Raw genomic sequence first — 18,876 nt, 5'->3', positions numbered from 1 at the left:
AGCCTATCTCTGGCCTCTATCTTGAACCAGACAAATCAAATTCAAACCCTCATATCTCATGCCTTATGATCCATTTTATCCTCACATCTATGCCTCTCTTCCAATGGTCTCTTTCCTTCAACAAAATTTTGTATGTGTTCATCATCCCTCACAAATGCCACACATTCTGCCATCTTATCCTACCCGACTGATCACCCTAATAATACCTGGTGAAAATACAAATTTTGAAGATCTTTAATATACAATTTTCTCTATCTCATGTGCATTTTCAATTATTAGGTTCTCCAAGTAAATCATCCAAGCATGTGGTTCCATGTAATATTTCGTGACATGCTAGTTCCTTTGGTAGACAGGTTTTAGCCGCTTTGCTCAACACCTCTAACATATCTACTACTTGTGAATCAAAATATTCACTGCTATCTCCACATCTGGAGGCCACTTTCAGAATATGTAACCTGAGGGACCTACTACAGTTATGTTCCAGGATTTGTAACATAATTAACCACTGGGTTACGCCATTAAAATCAAAGATACTGTCATGTGATTCAGTGAATATAAACGGAGTTTGGATTTGTAATCACGTTCATTGCAGTTACACAACTTGTTACTACACTTCACAAATCACTAGAAACTCTCAGCCTGATATGTCTTCAAAAGTCATTGCCTGGTGATGAATCCCAACAATGTTCTCTAATTCCATGCTCATGTTCTTACTGGCTTGTGACTGCCCAACAACTAACTCGTTGCTCCAACTGTCCTGCTTATAACATCTCAGTATGGGTTGCACAGAAAACACTGTTCTACTGTTGCTGTTCCCAATTGTTGCCATGCTTGTTTGCGAAACCGTTACTTAGTAATGGTTTTTGTATTTTTGCTTATCTCACAGTTGTTGCTCAGCAATGGGTTTACATGCCACACTGCTCCCTCCTTAGAGCTATTTGTCCCAAATGGCCTACAGGCGTGCTGCCACTCCTTCTTCTACTCCGAGGGCTGTGATTGTGACATCTGAGTAGCCTCGCCTTCCTTTCCCATTACTTGGTCTCCATGGTGATTATTCTGCAACTGCTCCCACCTTAAGGCCGTTCATCCTGAGCAGTTCCCTAATAAGGTGCCAACCAGTCCAGGTGTACCACCATCATCCTTCTTCTCCAAGGGCTGTGAGCAAGAGTTCCAAAAGTGATCAGTGCTCCTACTTCTCTAGTTCTTAAGTTGTGTGCACTCTTCTTTCATTTTGGGTGGTGGCTGGCTCCTTCACAGTGTTTAAACACTTATTTTTCATAGCCTGATGGAAGACTCAACTGCTTGCTTCACAACATCCAGTCTGATGCTTTCTCCAAGGGCTTCATAAAACGTCTCCCTGCTCCTCAGATGCAACTTCCATCCCAGGCCTCGGTCCCTTATGCCACTGTTGCGTTTTGGTTGCACCCAACGTCTCTTCTTGAACATCTGTCTTTCAGGGGTTCCACATACATCACTCTTGCCTGGTCCCTGACAACTGTATCTCATGCACAGTGCAGGAATGGCATGGTGGCTTATCTGTCTGTGGGTGGAGGTCAACTTCTTCTGGGACCCACCATTGCTCTGGCCCATGTTTTCGGCTGTCGGTGGTGCTCTACGGCTAGATGCTGGTACCCATACCAGTCCTTCAGAGGCCTGACAGTTTCCACTACAGCCTCTTCATTAGGGACTTCAGGGTGCACTACTGCGTTCACCATCTCCTCTGCGGCTAGCTCCTTACTCTCGAAACATGCCTCCAGCTTTTGTATGCAGGCCTTCATCTCTTGGCTAGGCCCTCATTTCTACCATCATCTCCTCATGGCTGGCTATCATCTGTTTATTCTTGCATGGCCTCCCTCCTGGCTTGGTGGATATCCATCTGGACGACGAGAGTATCTTGAAGGACCTAAAACTTCTTGTTATTAGTGTCTATCTTGGCTTCCATCCTTTCTTGCACAGCATTCATTTCTTTATGCCAGGCACTCACCTTGCCTAGGTTCAACTGAATCAGTCCTATCCAATCCAATCCCACTTCTGACACCAGTTGTCACAATTAGAGTGATTATAAATAGGGTTTGGATTGGTAATTGGATTTACTGGACACTTTGATACAGAGTGTGACTATACTTCACAATTCAAATTACATGCAAGCACACATACTAGTGCCCACAGTGATGTTTTCACTAGCTGCTGCTTGGTAGTGGCTTTCAATGGTGGATGTTCCCCTTCCCCAGCTACCAGCTATGCTCGACTCTCACTAACTGTCCTGCTTATAACATCTTGGCACAGAACACACCATATCTCTGGTGCTGTGCAAACATGCTTGTTTGTGAAGCTGTTAATTAGTAATGACTGTTGTATAGCTGCTTCCTTCATTGCCATTGCCCAGCAATGGGTCGACACACCACAGTACCTATCACAGTCAATTTCTGCATAACACTTGTACTCCAGGTGCACCAACCACAAACTTTTACCTTATACAGTGTAATTTCACATGTAAAATGTAAGATTATCTATGCTCCAATGTCTGTTATTTGAGTGTTCGTATGTCCGCCTGCTTGACGACTACTGCCTTATCATGGAGAGAAGGTTTGTATGCCCCAATGACCTGGAAAGCTATGCTGGAAGAAGCGTAAGTACCTGGTAGGGTGTCCTATGCCAGAAAGGTCAAAGGGTAGGAGCCAGATGAAGTGTAGTCCCTGGTCCTCCAGACTGGGGGTTGAGGGTGAGGCTAATGACCCTACTCTGGAAAAATTTACTGTAACAAAATCTCGAGACCATGGAGGGGCCAAGACCCAGGGTTGTAATGCCAGTAAAAAAGACGATAAAAATATGCTCATTCAAATAAACAAACATCACATGATAATGTGAACTCAGTATCAAGCTGATTGCTGTGAACACAATGAAGATATCATTCAGTGAAATATAGCCTAGCTACTGAATGACGTAGCTGCACAAAGCATACAACTATGGCTTTTTACAGCCATAGTCTCAACTGTTTGTAGCAGTCTTCATGGTCCCTTCTGGTACCCATGTCCCTCATGCAAGCATTAAAGAGACTTTCACAAGGTCAATCTTCAAGCCAAGCTTCGATTCTGTCCAACTTTTCTTCTATTAATACTCACTGTTGACATTTTTGTATCCTGTCTATTAACACACAAGCTGTTCTTACTTTATTTCACACATTCTGGACAACGTTTCTGTGGGGAACTTTAACTACAGGAAATTTTCTCTTGAATCTGATTCTTTCTAGTGGAGTCACACATCACCTAAGATTCATATAAAAACACACAATACTCTAATATAAACTTATCTATGTCCTACACAAAGCAAATTTAGCATAAGCCACATGTGAATGTGGTAAGACAGAATTCCTGTCTTTGCATCATTGTTGTTGACTCATCAGGACAAGTGGAAAGCGATGTTGTGATCACATATAGTGAAAAACCCATACTTTGGTTTGGCCCACAATATCAGCATACAAACTTATAAACTTTGTAGTTCCTATTTTATTTTTCAATTGAAATTTCAGCACTTAAAAATGTTGCAAATTTAGGACAATGGATATTTATTACAGGCCTTCAGTAGATTTCTAATGAGTATGAAAATTATACAGAGATCAGTGAAAAAATTCTTATATTTACATTAATCGGATGACGAAATTTCACTGACAAAGAAAGAGACTAAAAAAAAATCAGTGTTTGAGCTTCCCTGACAGCTGACTGAATGATTCTTAGGTTATTCCGCAGTCCATCTCTGGCCAAGATTCAAAGCAGGCCTTACAGAAAACAAAGTAAGAGAGATAGCCACTTAATGTGAGCAAGGGTTTAATGAATACAAGCCCATGAGTAAAGAACTCACGTTCTGCAACATCGAATCCCTGGAACTTGACAGGCTGGGCATAGTTTACCATTGATGAGAGCCAGGGATGAACATTAGTTGTTGAGCCAGTATAAGGGACTTGTATGGGTACATCTTCCTGAGTAGCAGTGCCATCTACACTTTCAGCTGGCTCCTACAATTCAAAGCAGCTGGTGAGAAAATATAACATATTTGCATTTCAGATATGCAGACTTCCAGATAACAAATGCTGCACAGTAGATACACCATGTAGCTATGTATTTGTGACCAAAACCGCAAGTCAGAAAGTCATGCCAATATAATGTACTGTAATGTTAATGAGCAATATACATTTTCAGGTTATCTCTTTTTTTACTTTTTCAATAATTCACATAACTATTCCACACATACTCTGTTGACCAACTGTTTTATTTATTTCTCATCTATGATAAAACTGTTCCTTTTCACATGAATCCCAAGAACAACAATATAGATGAATAAATAATCAAACAGACAATTATCCACTAAATTATAGTTATTCCTTTCTATTTCTGCACTCAACAGTTTCTGTTTATTAGAGGTAATTTTAAACTGATTTTTACTGCATATATCACTGGATTCAAACACATTTAATGATAAAGGAATGTCTTCAGTTGCTCTAGGCTCCTCTCTTAAAATGTGCTACTGCTACTGCTATTCAAACAGCAGTTTGAAACAGTTAAAGCCTTAAACTATGTGTACAATTAATCTTATGAAGATCTAAATGCATGTATGACAGTTTGTTTGTAAGAACTTCAAATTATTGTATGAATCTCACTTGGAAACCACCAATCTAAGGAGAATGGGGCTTGGATAATTAATTTTAATTTCATGAAGCAGATGTGCAGGGATTCAAAATTTCCCTCATATATATGATTAAAAACCACAAGCTTGTGAAGTTTACTATTCTTGCAGTAAAACAAGTAAAGGGTATAAGAGGGTTGTCCAAATGAAACTTGCTCACTTGCTTTGCCAAGTTGTGGAGATTCCAGCAACACACCAAGGAGTTCTTCTTCATGGTGGAAAGCCATTGGCTAGTGCATTATTGGGATGCCTATCTTAACACCAATAAGGATATTTTTAACAGCCTTCACTCCTTCACCCCAAACAATCTACAAATGTGTTTCTTTTGAACAACCTTCACATGTAACTCAAATTTTCAATTAATTTCTCTCTTAACTTTAGCTGTTTCATAAGCAAGGGCTTTCAAGTTTGTCTCCAGCACACTATGTTTCAAGGCTAGAGTTTCTAAAGCTGGATTATTTTTACCACATTGACATATATGTCTTAATTATTTCTAAGCTTTTGTACTGTTATAATTATCCTAGCACAATGGAACTAGCACTACAGGCACAAAAAATGTGAAGTCCAGTCATTAAAAAATATATCTTTGTAGAGATGAACACATAAAATTCAGATATACAAGTATTTAAGCAAAAAAAGAAGGGGAGGAAGAAGAATAAGAAGAGGAGGAGGAATAAGAAGAAGAATTCTAATACATATAAATGTCATGCTATGAGAGGATAAAGGAAAACAGACTAGAAAATGAAATATGCAAATGGCAGAAGTGTCTGGAAAAATTTAAAAACCAATTCAAATAAAGCTGTAGTCATGACAATTAGTTTTGACTCACACATTTGTGATTCACAGGTATAAGTAGGCAACAGCAAATTACAAAGACAATTATATAATGGGAAGTTAATTTGCCTCTTTCTTTTCTATCATTGGTGCAGATGCATCTTCTTTTTCCTCATCCTCAATAACAAACTGCCCCTGCATGAACAGGTCCAATTCTGCCTTCTCCACATCTGGTTTCAAACGTTTGTTTTTGATGAGAATCTTGCGCTTGAGCTGGTTGGGAGATGGAAGTGGTACACCTGGCTCCAGCTGCACAGACAATCATCAATTTTTTTCAGTATGCTCTCAATTATATTATACATGAACTGTTCTAAACATAAATCAGAACAATCATATACTATTATTTTAACGCCATCAGATACAACTCAAATTATAATTTCATATAATGTATCATAATCTATTCCATAACCTTACATCTTTCAGCTTTTATACTGACATCATCAGGAATCTCGTATACTGTATATATCAAAGACAGGACAAGTTTACATCACATGTCACATTTATAAAACATGAAGTTATTATTGCACTAATAATTTGTACAAATACGTGGGGCAATTCAAAAGTTTCCGAAATTTGAATTTTGCGCGCGAATGGTTATGAGTACTTCGAAATACTGCTAGGTGTCTCCTCACACACCCTCCTTGAATCAGTGTGGCAATGTGGCGTCAAGTTGAGTGGTTGGGGTTTATTGTTGGTGAACGTATTTCCATTGTTGTGTTTCCTTTGAGTTTGCGGTTTTGCGATGGCTGACCTGAGAGAGCAGCGTGTCTGTATAAAGTTTTGTTTCAAACTTTGGAAAACCGCTGCAGAAACGCACCAAATGTTGAAGCAAGCTTTTGTTGACAACAGTTTAGGCCAGACACAAACTTACAACTGGTATAAGCGTTTTAAAAATGGCCGAACATTGATCAATGATGACGATCGTTCGGGACGGCCATCAACTGGCACCACACCAGAAAATGTCACGAAAGTTAGGGATCTAATTCTGCAAGATCGTAGACTGACCATCCAAGACCTCTGTAACACCTTGGGACTAAGTTATGGTACATGTCAACGAATTTTGTCAGAGGAACTGAACATGAGGAGGATTGCAGCGAAGTTTGTGCCAAGACTACTGCAAAATGAACAGAAGCAGCATCGCTTGGAAGTCTGCAGGGAACTTCAGCAACAGCTTCAAGATGATCCAAACTTTCTTTTGAAGGTTGTCACTGGTGACGAAAGTTGGGTTTATGGCTATGACCCTGATAGTAAGCAGCAACTGTTGCAATGGAAGAGCCCTTCTTCACCTCGGCCAAAAAAAGATTGACAAGTCAAGAGCAACATTAAGTCCATGCTGATCTGTTTTTTTTATATTGATGGGATTGTTCATAAGGAGTTCATCCCTCCTGGTCAGACAATCAATAAAGAGTTCTAGTGCAATGTTCTAAGGCATTTGAGGGAGGATGTGAGGAGAAAACGTCCAGAGAAGTGGCGCACGAATGACTGGGTACTCCACCATGACAACGCACAATTGCATATGGCTTACATTGTGCAGGAATTTTTGGCTAGAAACAAGATGGCAGTTGTTCCCCACCCACCGTACTCGCCAGACTTAGCTCGTTGTGACTTCTTTCTCTTCCCCAAGATGAAAATCAAGTTGAAGGGGCGAAGATTTGATACAGTTGAGGAAATTCAAGCGGAAACTGAGACGGTACTAAACACCCTAACAAAGAAAGACTTCCAAGATACATTTGAAAAGTGGCAGAAACGCTGGGATCAGTGTATGCGCTCCCAAGGGGACTACTTTGAAGGTGATGGTGCAGAATAAGATCCAGGTAAGACGTAATAGTTTTTATTAATATATTTCTGGAACTTTTGGATTGCACCACGTATTATGCATTTGGATCTGTGAGTGTACTGTATGTTACGTACAGCACTTTCAGGCAGGGGTTCCTTCAACAACAGGTCTCCAAGGATGTCATTGCAGTATCTGGCGAGCTTGTATTGTTGTCCCTTACAGCAGTGGTTCTCAAATGAAAGTATGACCGGGAAGTCTGACGTCACAAAAGCTGTGTCACGAAGGGCATAGATCACATCCTGCAAATATTAAATACTGTTACTATAACATTTCTTTATCCGTTCTTTAAATCAATGGTATGACACTTGGATATATAGAAAATTTCGTCCAATGAGAGTGTTATGTTCCTAAAGGACAGTGCATTATATATATCCTCAATGAAGAAAATACCTTATGGGTTAAGTAGGGATACATGAATATATCTGCATAAAGTCTCTATTAATAACTGGATACACAGATTTTACATGCAGAAACACAAATGAATGAACCTATCTACATGGAATCTTTACTTTTTCAGACAGTTTCACAAGCTTATTACTTTTCTTCTTTGACTATCACACTGAGATGCTTCATGTTTTGATGTAATGAAGCACTATACAACTGTAACTACAAAAGAAGAGCTAAAAATGACAAAACCAAACAAACACAACTTCAATGATGTAAGATTTGAGGCTTTCACGGCGGTGACTATGAAGAAAGCAGTCTTCTGGGATTTGGCACCGTGTATATGTGGTGTTAACCGACGTTTCGGAGGAACGTATCGCCCCCATCTTCAGGGTTGAAGAAGTATAGGTAAGTCTGCAAGCACCGTGTCTCACGGTGTTGTCGCTTGCAGATTTACCTATACTTCTTCAACCCTGAAGATGGGGGCGATACGTTCCTCCGAAACGTCGGTTAACACCACATATACACGGTGCCAAATCCCAGAAGACTGCTTTCTTCACAACTTCAATGAGTTTAATGTGGAAGCAGCATACATGAAACTGAGACAAGGAGTGATACATGAGAGATGTGGAAATGTTAGAGATATTACGAGAAAGTAGAGTGTGTGGTGTCCATGTTTAAGAAATATGGCATAGAGTGTGAACCAACTTTAACTGCCTTAGGCTGGGGTGCAGTAGCAGATTCTTGTGAACACAATAAAGAACCTTCAAGTTCTACAAGTAGCAGGAGATTCTATAACCAACTGAATGAACATCAGATTCTCAAGCAGATCCTTGCTCCATGGAGTCAGTTGTCAGTGCAGATGTACCTTGAAAACAATGTCTGTGCACATCGCCTTCCCATGAGTGATGATTGGTTCCTCATCTCTCCCCAAACCATCCCAGCAGTCCAGTTCCACACATCTGTAAATATAATATGTATTTATTATGACCTCCATCCAGGTAGAATTATTCAGCTTCATTTATTCTTATTAATGTCCTCTCATAGTCAATCTAATTTCCTCCGAACAACTGTACCAGTTGCACTTCCTCTGTATTACTGCAATTTCATGTAGTATGCCAGGGAATGACTAACAGGGCTTCTGTAAGGCATATGCATACTAAAGTGCATCAAACATGTTTAACTATATCAAAAGTAAAACTTCAAAAACAAATATAAGATGGATCTTGAGTGAAATTGCTGAAGGATCATCATGAGCTTCACTTATGGAAGGCTCGATCTCGGTACTTGTGTTAAGTCATGTATTCCCATATCTTTACATAAGACTAAATTTACCACTATAGATTGATGATACAATTAAAGTGGTTTGTTTCAAAACATGTCTGCATGCTGACCATGCATTTAATTTGTAAACTTTAATGTACCTGTGTGGCCTGTATTATCCCACCATACGTTATAATTTTGCCATTACAGCAAGTCTTTTTATAAAAGCCGAATTGGATATGGCCAAACTTCATGTTTCTTCTAATTAATCAAAAAAGCATGTGGCTTCTACTTGCAGTTTCTTCCTACAATGTGAAATTACTTACTTGTCCTCAGTGAAGAAATTCTATGATTTCAGAATAAGTATTAGGTGACTGTTAAGTACGTACAAGAATAAGTATCAAACCAAGAATAATTCTTTACCTAGTACTTATACTTGTAAATACACTGTAAACATCAGTGTGTCCACAAAGTCCCATTTGGGTTTTGGAAAATTTTGGCGCACAAACAAATTGAGCTAGCCACATGCAGTAGTACAGAGAACATCCAGATGATATTCAAGCTCTTGCCATGTTCTGTGGAGCATGTCCATTGGAATAGCCAAGATCACATTCCTGATACAGGTCTTCAGGTCATCAAGTCGGTTAACTGGTGTTTGGAACACACTGCTCTTGACATAACCCCACAGGAAAAAATCCAGTGGTGTTATGTCTGGTGAATGTGGAGGCCAAGGCATTGCACTGTCTCAGCAAATCCATCTTCCTGGAAATGTCCTGTCTAGGAATGCAGATCTTTTCCTATGGGGTTATGTTAAGAGCAGTGTGTTCCAAACACCAGTTAACGGACTTGATGACCTGAACACCTGTATCAGGAATGTGATCTTGGCTATTCCAGCGGACATGCTCCACAGAACACGTCAATAGCTTGAATATCATCTGGGCATTCTCCATGCTACCAAGGGAGCACACATCAAGGTCTACTGAGGTCAGTAAAAAACTTCCACAGTTTCACTATGATCTGCCGCACACTGCATGTGGCTAGCTCAATTTGTTTGTGTGCCATAATTTTTCAAAACCCTGACGGGACTTTGTGGACATACTGTATTTCATTGCATAACCCACGCTGCTGTGTATTCCACAGACACTTGTTCCTTATTCTGAAATTGAGAACCAACAAATCCCTGCATATTTCTTATATTCCATTCTTATGGATAAAAAGTGACATCCATACAAAATTTTACTACTATCAAAGAGACAGCAGTAGGAATAAAATCCAAGCATGAGCAGCAAGTGGAAAGACATCATCACATTTGGTACATTCTGAAAAGAACTTTTATTCACTATTATTTGGTGGACAGTGCATGATAGATTGCATACTCTATCAACCATGCAAAACTGACAGATGGCACACTTTGCCATGCCAAAGAAATAAGACAGATGTCACATAAAATCTTAGATAAAGAATCTGTCTCTAACCTCAATGACAGCCATTTTACTTTGGTTTAAACTTGCTAATCACATAGTGTTTAATGAAAATGTGTTATGGAATGAAACAAAGTATAATAGTTACAGAATTAAATCATGTAAGCTACCTTCTGTTACCGATTAACACCGTACAGGGTATACATAGATTTTTTTGGAGAAAATGTTTACTTTCACAAGAATAATTTTGGTTAATATGAACAATGCAATGAAACAGAATAACAAAAGACAGCTTATAGAATATACAATTAATTTAAAAAACACAGAACCTGCAGCCTGCTAGCAGAACCTGGCGATACATCTCAACGGAAGACTTTCCACCAAACTGGCGGCCACTTAAATAGGTGTTGTGGGAACTATTAATGTAATAATGAGATAAAGGCTGGTCCATATCCATGTAAATGTCAAGGCGATCCAGAAATACTGGTGCATTTTCATCAGACATCAGGTAGCGTATCAAACCATCCTTTGTCAGCTTCCCTACAATTGTGTAGTAACATACTTATGATCACATGTAAGAACAATATATGAGGTACAGTGGTAAAATAAAGGCAATTTTGGTTTTCTTCTAAAAAATGTTGCTGATAAGAATGAAAAAATGGATTATATAAACAACATGCAACTTCACTCATCTGTACATAGCTGGATTTCATCAATGCCAAGTGGCAAGGTCCAACAAAGCAACAAGACTGAAAATGATGGGTAGATCAGCTTTTGCTCTATGTTGCTGATTCTAATTTATTGAGGAAAAATATAAATATCATAAAGAGAGATGGAGAACCTCTATTAAATTTCAGTAAAAGGTCTGGTCTATAAGAGCCAAAAGTTAAAGGCTTATAGATGGATGAGGAGAACTGCATTAACCATTGGGGATTCACTAATGTTGCCTAGTTCATATGCTGAATGGCACTGTGGCAAAGATTATATATTTATCACTGTGGCTCAGAATATATGCTTAAAACAGGATCTTAAAACCAAAATCAATGAATAAAGCATTGTTTTTGAAGCTATCAGTTCAAGCCCCATAGTTACAACTTCTTGGAGACACATGCTTTCTGCCTGTATTTCTACAGATACTATATAGAATCTGCAAAATAAAACATGTTTACAATAGTAGATATTGAGACATGAACAAAGCCTAGGACAGATTGGGCTCTCTGTATTCAACATTCCAATCACAAAAAGAAGAATTTTGTAAAAAAATATTTTGGAACAAAGTAATACAGCACTTCATTATAAACTTAAGAGATGATAGTGGCAGATATTTCAGTAATGTTCAGAAGAATGAAATGAGTCATGAGGATGAGACACTAGCTCTGCCCTGCAGTTTGGTGATAGGCAGTGGCTGCAAGTTTCATCAAAGTTACATATGTACAACTATTACTGAAGGTAAGAAACATGTGACTTCCTCATTCTTATAATGGCATCAGCATTTTGTGTTACCAAATTGAATTTAAATGGTGAGAACTGGTCTTGTTACTCTGCTCTCAAATGGAACATGTGGCAGCAGCATGCTTCACATTCATTGGCTTATCTCATACGCCTTTAACTTCTGTGCCTGGTATAGAAGTATACACATAGAACTCTAAACATACACTGATGTCCTGTAGGTATAATGCAGGATAAAATGAAAATTTGAAGACAATTGATAAATCTTTTGAAAATGTGGCACTGTTTAAATATTTTGGAGCAACAGTAACAGATCAAAATTGCAGTCATGAAGAAATTAAGAGCAGATTAAATTCAGGGTATGCATGCTACCATTCAGTTCAAAATATTGTCCTCCTGTCTGCTTTCTGAAAATGTAAAGATTGAAACATACAGAATTATAACTCTACCAATAGTTTTGTATGGATGTGAAATCTGGCCACTCACATTAAGGGCACTTAAGTGAATATTTGGGCTTAAGAGAGCGGTAGTGACAAGGGGCTGGAGAAAGTTCAGTAATGAGAAGCTTCATAATTTGTACTTTTCATCAAACGTTTTCAGTAAAATAAACAAAAGGAGGATGAAACAGACAATGCATGTGTTACCATAGGTGTGGTAAGAAATGTATGCAAAATTGTAATCAGAAAACCTCAATGGAAAACCTGTGTGTAAATAGGAGGATAATATTAAAATAGATCTTAAAGAAATAAGGTATAGGGTGTGGACTGAATTCATGTGGCTCAGGACAGACACCAGCAGTGGACTCCTGTGAACATGGTAATGGGGCTTCAGGTTCCATAAAAGGCAGCAAATTTCTTACACAGGTGAATGACCATCAGCATTTCGAGAATGAAGCTGATTCAAGTAACAAAAATAAGAAGGTATACAATGAAAAAACAAAGATGATGCAAATGTTCAGTAAACAATGATAAGGGTTATAACCAAAATAATCATAAAACTGAACAACTACAACCAAAATAACAAAGATGAAAATGAAATAATGTTAACAGTGAATATCATGAAGTGGGATGGTCACATGGTATAGATACCCAGAAAGTTAGTGCTAGTGTCTGCACTTACTAAGGATCATCCTACTTCAAACTGAAAACAACAATAATATTGGTAACAATACAAATATGCGTAACAAACTAAGATCTGATATATTGGGTTTTTGGACTTTATCCATCGTCCTGGTTTTTAAGATAAGGACGACGGATAAAGTCCAAAAACCCAATATATCAGTGTGTTATACACCATCGTCAGAATCCTATAGTAACTAAACTAAGATTTATTGCAAATCATATCTAGAATAATCATGGACAATAGACCAGGTACCTTACAATTTGACATGACAAAGAAAATTGTATAGCTAATGGGATGCAGTAGTTCCACTAAACAACATTCTTCAGTCAGGATATGACCACAGAAATGAGTAAGTAAAGCTTACACATCAGACCAACAATCATTTCACCAATGGTACTGTACCAAGATACTTCGGACAACAAGGGAAGCACTCTAATCAGCAAACATGCTGGGATCAGTTCAGAAAGCTATCATCTGTAATCCAAGCCATAAAATGAGGAGATTCCTGGCCTAACCTTAATAGGACAACTTCAACTGACATGCACACTTGACACAAAGTCATGAACATATTTAGCATACACAGGCTAAAACAAATGACTTAAATTACAAAATGATGATTTTGAATTTAACAGTCTAAAATCGAGAGATTTTATAATATCACTCTTTTTAACTTCGCTATTAGGAAGAAAAAATCACAAAACAATGACACTAAGTGAACATATCTTGAAGAAAGCAGTCTTCTGGGATTTGGCACCGTGTATATGTGGTGTTAACCGACGTTTCGGAGGAACGTCGGTTAACACCACATATACACGGTGCCAAATCCCAGAAGACTGCTTTCTTCATAGTCACCGCTGTGAAAGCCTCAAATCTTACGGAACATATCTTCTTTGGATCTAGGGTAATGGTGTTTCTTGGGAAAAAATTTACTACCTCCATGAACAAAACAAAAACAAAAATTTATTAGCATGACTGAATCAATTAAGATGCACCATAGATGTGGAGGTACAAGAAATAAACACAAAATTCTACATGACAGGAAGTAACTAATTAGGTGACTGAGCTGTTGCCAAGAAATGGTCATTGTTTACAAAGTCACTGCTTAGCAATGGGTCTATACACCACAATATTAAAATGGAACTTAAAGAGTAACAGTGTGAGTATGTAAGCTGGATTCAACTGCCTCAGGATAAGATCGTGCACTGGAATCTCAAAAACAGATGACAAACTTTTGATTCCCTAAAAGATAAGGAATATCTTAAAAAGCTGAGCAACTACTGGCTTCTTAAATAGAACTCTGCCCTGTGTAGTTAGTTAATAATGAGTTCAAATGCTTAAACATTTATACACAGCAAATAGGCATGAAGTATTCTGACTAATCCCAGTGCAATGAGTAACAATCGTAAGACTACTCACGTTCACCCCGAGCCTGTTCATCCTGTTCGTACGTAGTGATGATTTCTGCAGCCCTCTTCTCATCATACAATGGATATAATATTTCATTCAATCTTGGATCTCTCTGTTTTTCGTTCAGAAATAGGATGAACTGGTCCATACTAATAGTCTCTGTTTTACCTTGGGTGCTGCACAAGTGTCAAGGCAACATCTATTATACTAAGGCACACACTTAATTCAAATACTCATATTTACATATTTTCCTCATAAAGCTAATTGCAACACAGTCCCTACAAGTGCACTGAATCATTATGTTCTTCCTAGGAACAGTATGGCATACTGGAACCCTTCTTTATAATACAAAAATAAATAAAATCCCCTCCTTCAAGGAGACCATATATCTGCATACACGGTGAAGAAAAGCAATGGACTTAACTACAAATAAACTAAACAAACATTGACTCACATAGACTGGAAGAGTTCCTCTATATCATTTCTTGGACAAATCTTATGGTACAAGCCATAGAACTTGTCAAAAGTGAAGTCTTCTGGTTCTATTACATCATTCTGAAACAAAATGGATTCCATTTACTCTGATGCTTTGCAGCATATGCTACAAATCTGGGCATTTCTGAATGAGGTTAGAATGTATTTCACCATGACCATTAGGTTTCTTCCTTATTTATTTATCTTACTTACAGAATGTAGTAAGTATAAATGAACAGGATTTTAAGTATGAACTCTCTTCTATTACCCTGTCACTCCATTTCATTTATATAAAAATACCCTCTTCAGACCTATCTTTTCAACTGCTTCTACTTTATGCTCTTCTCTAAATATAAGGTACCCAACTATATTACTGTTTACTTTTGTAAAATGTGTACAGCTTTTGAGCTGAGTAAGAATTTGTTCAGTAATATTCATGCTCTTGCAAAAGCTGCAGAGTTTGAATGTATAACTAGAGAAACAACTGCAAATCACCCTGAAACATATAAGTAGAATTAAAATAGCAACCATAAATCATTTAAGTACAAACATCTATACATTTTGGTTTGTTTTTAAACATGAACAAATACCAAAAAAAAAAGCTTTCAAACAGTATCTGATTTTCATTTCATGCATCCTGTTGTGTTATAATATACAATTTCTTTATTAAAATCTGTCACAACACAACAATATCAAGGTCAAGGCCAAGACTAGCTTGACTACATGTTTTGGCTGTTAAAGCCATCATCAGGCAAATACATGATTAACATATATACACCACTGAACTGCAGTGCTGATGAAACTGGATACATGACAATTACTACATTATAAAATGCTTGGTATAAAAGTACAATGAACAAGACTATATAAAAACAAAAGTTACAATTTATATTCCTTACAGAACGGACAGTTACATTGTAAGATGAGGCACCGGCTAAACAATTAACGTCAATACTATACTACATCCATACCATGGGCCTCCAAAGCAGTTTATTACATGTACACAAAATTTAGAATATACCATTATGTCTGCGGGAATATAACAGAATTGCAACCAACAACTGACCTGATGATGTAAAACATGACATGAAGAGTCTTAACCTTGTTTTACCCTATAACTTTCATTTTTATATAGTCTAGTTCATTGTACTTCTACACCAAGCATTTTATAATGTTATAATTATCATGTATCCAGTTTTACCAGTACTGCAGTTCAGTGATGTGAATATGTTAATCATGTATTTGCCCGATGGTGGCTTTAATAGCCGAAACATGTAGCCGAGCCGACCTTGACCTTGATACTGTTGTGTTGTGACGGATTTTAATAAAGAAATTGAGTATCTCATTTATTGCACTTGATCCAAAGGCTCATTTTAAACAGACATGATGTACGGAATTTGCATACAAGAAAAAGTATCAATTTTCATTTTTGTATTAAAAATGCACCAAATGAACGTGACAGGATTTGTAAAACCAAACTTCACAGTTGTATTAGATTTTTTTTTATAAACAGTGTTTGAATCTCACTTTCCTGTTCGTGCCATGTGAAACACCCAGATGTAGATGGAAGGATAATTTTAAAGTGGATCTTTGGGAATTACAGTGTGAGAGTGCAATCTTAATCCAACTGGTTCAGAAGAGGGTGTTTAGTGGTGTAATCTTGCGAATACAGTGACAAACCTTCTGATTTTGATAGTAGTAATTTAAAATATATATTACTGCAGTGTTTGAATGGCTGAAAATATTTTTGCCTGTATGGATATATGGAAAATAAAGGAAATGAATGAATGAATGAATTCCATGATTTCAAAATTCTGGAGACCTTTCATAATTAGCTCTTAAATGTTAGACAAAGTTATATTTCAACAACAAAAACATTACATAAACCTCACATCAGTTTTAGTTATTGAAATCAGCATAATGCTTTTGTAGGAATAACGTTCTTTGAACAGAAAAGCAGAAAAAAAGAAATGGCTTCCTCAATTTCTTTGGACTAACATAGCAGAATGTTCCCTCTTGTTTTAATTTCTTATATTACACATACAGAAAATAAGCATCATACAGCATGTAGCTCATTGAGTCACTGCTGATTCTTCGACTAAACTTTCTTACTTTCTATACTAAATCTCTTATATACATAATCTGCAGTTTCTCTGGCATTTGCTTAGAAAGATTACAATGAGAAAAATCCAATTATCAATTACTGGTAGTCATCTGACAATCATGCTTCAAGTCAAAACACTAAAAGAAAGCAAACAAAATTTAAAATTAAAGATTTTTACTACTGTAACACTTGTATAGAATATGAATAATTAATGAAAAAATTCATTATTAAAGTAAACAGAATATCTTTGTATCTGAATATATAAAGTTTATCTTGCATTTCACATATTCCTCTTTATAACACTGGTGTAACAATGCTTCTTGATTCCTCCTACCTTTCCACTGGGAAGACCAAGGTCTGAGAGACACTGATATACCAACTTCTCTGTCTTTCCTGATGCAAAAGTTCTTGCCACAACCTTCACTGGTACTTTGCCCTTAGGATCAGTAAGGAATCCTAGTCGCATCCAGCTGTGGGAGAATAACATTTATGTTTTATAGAAAATAAATGACCATAAAGATGGTGATCATATACAGATTTATGACAAACATGCAATAATGATAATAATAATAATAATAATCATCATCATCATCATAATCTTCCACTGTCCTAATTCCAGCAGGCTCAATGTTTCTGATAGGTATCCATAAGCTTTATCATAATGGTATGCAATGTATTTTCTGTTTTCTTCAACCCACTGTGGAAATGAATTCATGACAAGCATATGGGCGACTGCTTCTAGGTACACAGATGGATTTCTCCAACGAATGATGGCCTCTATTCTGCTCCTACATGGCAGCTTGATGTAAGATTGCTTTATACAGAGAACAACATTTCACATGAGGATAACATATTATATATGCATATCCATATGAACTGGGACGTTGGCATCAGTGCATGGAACATTCTCAGGTTGTAAATGGAGAGGACAGTCTATGCATGTATGCAAGCAGTCTTTTGGACAGGGAAAGAAACTATCAGCTAGCATCACTATGTAATGGCTCTGTTACTGTTTATCTTGCATTATTTTGACTCCAGCTGTGTAATACAGACCAGTTCCCCTTGTGTTTATGTACTCAGAAGTCTGTTTTGTGTTCTCACTGACAATACTGAATTGAGATTGTGATACATAAACTTGAACAGCAAGTTTTCTGTATATTTACATGAATAATAAATTACATAAATTGTGCAAAAGAGGATTTCACTGTAAACATCCTGCTACTTGAGTCCCAGTTTTATTAACAATTTCTGAATTTGTGAAGAAATTGTGTCAATTGGGTATTTCTTGGACAAGAAATACACCAGAAAGAATACTATGCTGAGGAAAACCTTGATAAAACTGGAGCCAGATTAGAACATTAGCCTGGAAAATCCCTCACATAATTAGCCTTGCTGGAACAGGTTTTGATGACAAGAGCATGGAGAGCAACTAAAAAGTTACATCTAGTGACATACATAATTCAATTGGTTCAAGCAACTGAAGGTGATTATAAAAGAAAGAAAACATTTTTGCGGCTGGTTTCAGTGGGAAGTACATGAAGGTGTTCTTGACTCAAACCTTACATTTTTTACTGATCAAGCTTTGTTCTGAGCATAGCAATGCTCAGAGCAATAGGTACTGGAGCAATATTAATCTGAGACACATTTCTGAAGTACCCCTTCATGGTAAGATAGTATGCAGTGTGCCATTACTCCTATATAAATAGCAGAACCCATATATTTTAAAATACTATTAATTCAGGACAGTATGTCAGTGGCATTCTTTGACAGCATTATGGAATAAGAAGAGACTAATGGTTATTTTTACATAAAATGGTGCTACACAGCACATGCTGCTATTCCCTGTCTGATGTAAGTGGTTTGAAGACAGGCTGATAAGTTGTAGATTTTGGCCTGAAAGG

The 18,876-nt window shown here is 37.3% G+C and overlaps 1 protein-coding gene across 7 annotated transcripts in view; it reads right to left on the bottom strand.

Moving 5' to 3' along the window:
- The window catches only part of LOC111862257 (1-phosphatidylinositol 4,5-bisphosphate phosphodiesterase), a 62,937-nt gene that overhangs the window by 14,921 nt on the left and 29,140 nt on the right, over positions 1 to 18,876 (bottom strand). For all 7 annotated transcript variants that reach the window (XM_023847494.2, XM_023847492.2, XM_023847495.2 and 4 more), the window contains 8 exons: positions 17,310 to 17,445; positions 14,852 to 14,952; positions 14,407 to 14,573; positions 10,749 to 10,959; positions 8,604 to 8,697; positions 7,426 to 7,590; positions 5,584 to 5,763; positions 3,859 to 4,012 (listed from right to left, as the gene is read on the bottom strand). In XM_023847494.2, coding sequence (XP_023703262.1) covers positions 3,859 to 4,012; positions 5,584 to 5,763; positions 7,426 to 7,590; positions 8,604 to 8,697; positions 10,749 to 10,959; positions 14,407 to 14,573; positions 14,852 to 14,952; positions 17,310 to 17,445 — 1,208 coding nt within the window. The remainder of the gene's footprint in view (positions 1 to 3,858; positions 4,013 to 5,583; positions 5,764 to 7,425; positions 7,591 to 8,603; positions 8,698 to 10,748; positions 10,960 to 14,406; positions 14,574 to 14,851; positions 14,953 to 17,309; positions 17,446 to 18,876) is intronic.

Source organism: Cryptotermes secundus, unplaced genomic scaffold, assembly GCF_002891405.2.
Source record: "Cryptotermes secundus unplaced genomic scaffold, Csec_1.0 scaffold88, whole genome shotgun sequence".
In the NCBI taxonomy this organism is placed as follows: Eukaryota; Metazoa; Arthropoda; class Insecta; order Blattodea; family Kalotermitidae; genus Cryptotermes; species Cryptotermes secundus.
Note: the sequence above shows the minus strand (reverse complement) of the source record. Positions and strands in the feature narration are given on the sequence as shown.